A 2,513-nucleotide genomic window follows, 5' to 3' on the forward strand; every position below is an offset into this window, starting at 1 on the left:
CAATATACAATATAAAATAGCAAAATAGCAAAATACAACATAAAATATACAATGTACAATATACACACACATGCAAACAATGCCGCTCCCCCACTGATCGCTAAAAAAAACGTTCGGGCGCCAGAATGCTCCCCACTTTAGCCACCTCTTCATTTATTTATTGGCCAAGCACGCTGCTCGCTTTGCTTAGCACTCCACCTATTCATTTAGGAGTTCATTTATTCATTTGCCTAGTTGCCTACTTACCTACTTATTGCCTCTTCCACAATTTGGGAGACTCCGCCGCTGCCAACTCGGAGGTGTCTGCCGATAAACACGTGCGCTAAGTTAAGTCTCGCCCATGCGACCTTCTCAGCGTAGACGTGTGTACAGACAAACTGACGTGTGTACAGATACACTGACGTGTGTACAGATACACTGACGTGTGTACAGATACACTAACGTGTGCATGCCCATTGAGTGAGTGGCATCACCCCCCTACCGTTTATCACCTTCCGACGTTATTAACTGATCGAATTAAAAAAACAAATTAACAATAACTGTCCGTGACGCGTTATCCCGTCTCGTGTACACCTATTTTTTTTTTTTTCCCCCACATTGAAATGTATGCCGTAATTAATTAATCCACATAAATACACTCCTCCTCGAAACAACGTTGTTCATGTTGTTTCTCATTTTCCACCATCTGTCTACTGTCCTTCGTTTGTGAGAATTAATTCGTCCGTCTCCGACACAGCACTTTTTTATTTGTACATTTTAACTTCCTCAATTTGAAGAGGGAGGGATATTTGCACGATACAGTTTGTAAAATATTTCTAAGAGGAAGTAGCCTCTTCGCTTTTTCCTCTCCCCCCCACCTATTAGTAGCTAAGTGCATCAAATCTCACTCCCAGCCGAGAGATCGTGCCAAGGTCACTCTCAGCCGAGAGATCGCGCCAAGGTTAATCTCCCCCGAGGCCCTTTATTTTGAACATTTCCGCGTAGGCGCCTTAACTGGAAAACATGAAGCTCCTGCAGTTCCCTTGGGGCAGACACGATGCCTTCTTGTCGCATGCCCTTGTGCTTGCGTCCCTCGTGGCTGCCTTTTTTTTAACCGAAAATTTTGTAAAACGAAAAAATAGCCTTTTCTCTGTAGAAGTGTCTAGCAAGAAGGTGTGTGACTTTCTGCACAAAAATTTTTACAAAGTGGAGACTCTGTACATATGTGGCGGTTCTCTTGTGCAGAAGGATTTTTTTCATAATGACTGGAGGAGTGTGCGGGAGGCTTCCTCGGGGGCAGCCGCCCTTGCGCGTCAGGAGAAGAAGAAGATGAAGGGCGATTGGGGCAGTCACGATGATCGCCATGCGGACCTGCACGAAGACCGCCGCACAGACCGGCACGAAGACCGCCACACAAACCGCCACACAGACCGCCGCACAAACCGCCACACAGACCGCCGCACAAACCGCCACACATACCGCCGCACAGACCGCCACACCGACTTCACCGTCGACACGAACAACCCCGCTCTGAACGAGCACATCCTCGCCAAGTCGCGCATGATATTTAAAAAACTGGACAGCAACAACAACAGCGTTATTGACCTGAACGAGTTCAAAACGAACGTGAGCATATTGTCCAAAATGAGGAGCATAAATGAGAAGGTGCTCCGATACCTATTCGACCTCTTCGATGTAAACAAGGATCAAAAAATTGACTACGTGGAATTCTTATCCCTAAATTCGTACGACTTCAATTACGTCAAGCTTATTCAAATTTTATTTGATGAAGAGAGCGTAGTTGAGGGGGCTACAATATACAACTACTTGGAGATATATTTTTCCGAGTTCTTGGATAACGTGGTAGACGACGTGATGGAAGACGTAGATGCGTACTTCTTTACACGAAAGGATGAGCTTGTCCAATCCTTGGTGAAAAATTTTTGGAAAAATGAAAGACGGACGTGGGATATAAATGGCGATGAGAAGTTACAGCTTGAGGAGTTCCAGAATTTCCAGCTGTCCCTGCTCATGCAGATCGACCACCTGGCCAACTTTCTTCATTTAGACTTGAATTTGGATGGGTGTATCGATCTGCCGGAGTTGCTGTATTATATCAGCCACGACGGGGAGGCATATAGAAGGTTGGTTGCCTACATGGAGAGCGGGGATGACAGCGGGGGTGACAGCGGGGGTGACAGCGAGGGTGATCACCGCGCAGGAGAGAAGGGGGAGGCCCTGTTCAGGTACATCCGGGAGGACCTCCACGTCGACGACTCGCTCGTCCGCAATTTGCAGTTCCTGTTCTACTCGTTCGATGTGAACGGTGACCTCCTCCTCGATTTGGAGGAGTACAAGGATCAGATGATCACATTCTCCGTGCTGGACTCGGCCCCTGAGATCGTCTTCTCGAGCTAGGCCCCCCTGGCGACGCGCAAGCGGGTGTGCCCACTGGAGTGCCCACGGGAGAGTGTAACCTACGGACGTATGCACCTGTGCATCGTGTGGTCACTCTCCCCTTTGCCATTACCTTT

General features: G+C 47.8%; 1 protein-coding gene across 1 annotated transcript; it reads left to right on the top strand.

Annotated features, from left to right (window-relative positions):
* Positions 1-1,002: 1,002 nt before the first annotated feature.
* PCYB_123280 (hypothetical protein) lies at positions 1,003-2,397 on the top strand (the record flags this gene model as incomplete). The annotated part of the gene is made up of 2 exons (XM_004223661.1): positions 1,003-1,252; positions 1,469-2,397. 2 exons carry the CDS (start codon positions 1,003-1,005, stop codon positions 2,395-2,397), a joined length of 1,179 nt encoding a protein of 392 aa, XP_004223709.1.
* Positions 2,398-2,513: the final 116 nt, after the last annotated feature.

The sequence above is a fragment of the Plasmodium cynomolgi genome, chromosome 12 (assembly GCF_000321355.1).
Source record: "Plasmodium cynomolgi strain B DNA, chromosome 12, whole genome shotgun sequence".
In the NCBI taxonomy this organism is placed as follows: domain Eukaryota; phylum Apicomplexa; class Aconoidasida; order Haemosporida; family Plasmodiidae; genus Plasmodium; species Plasmodium cynomolgi.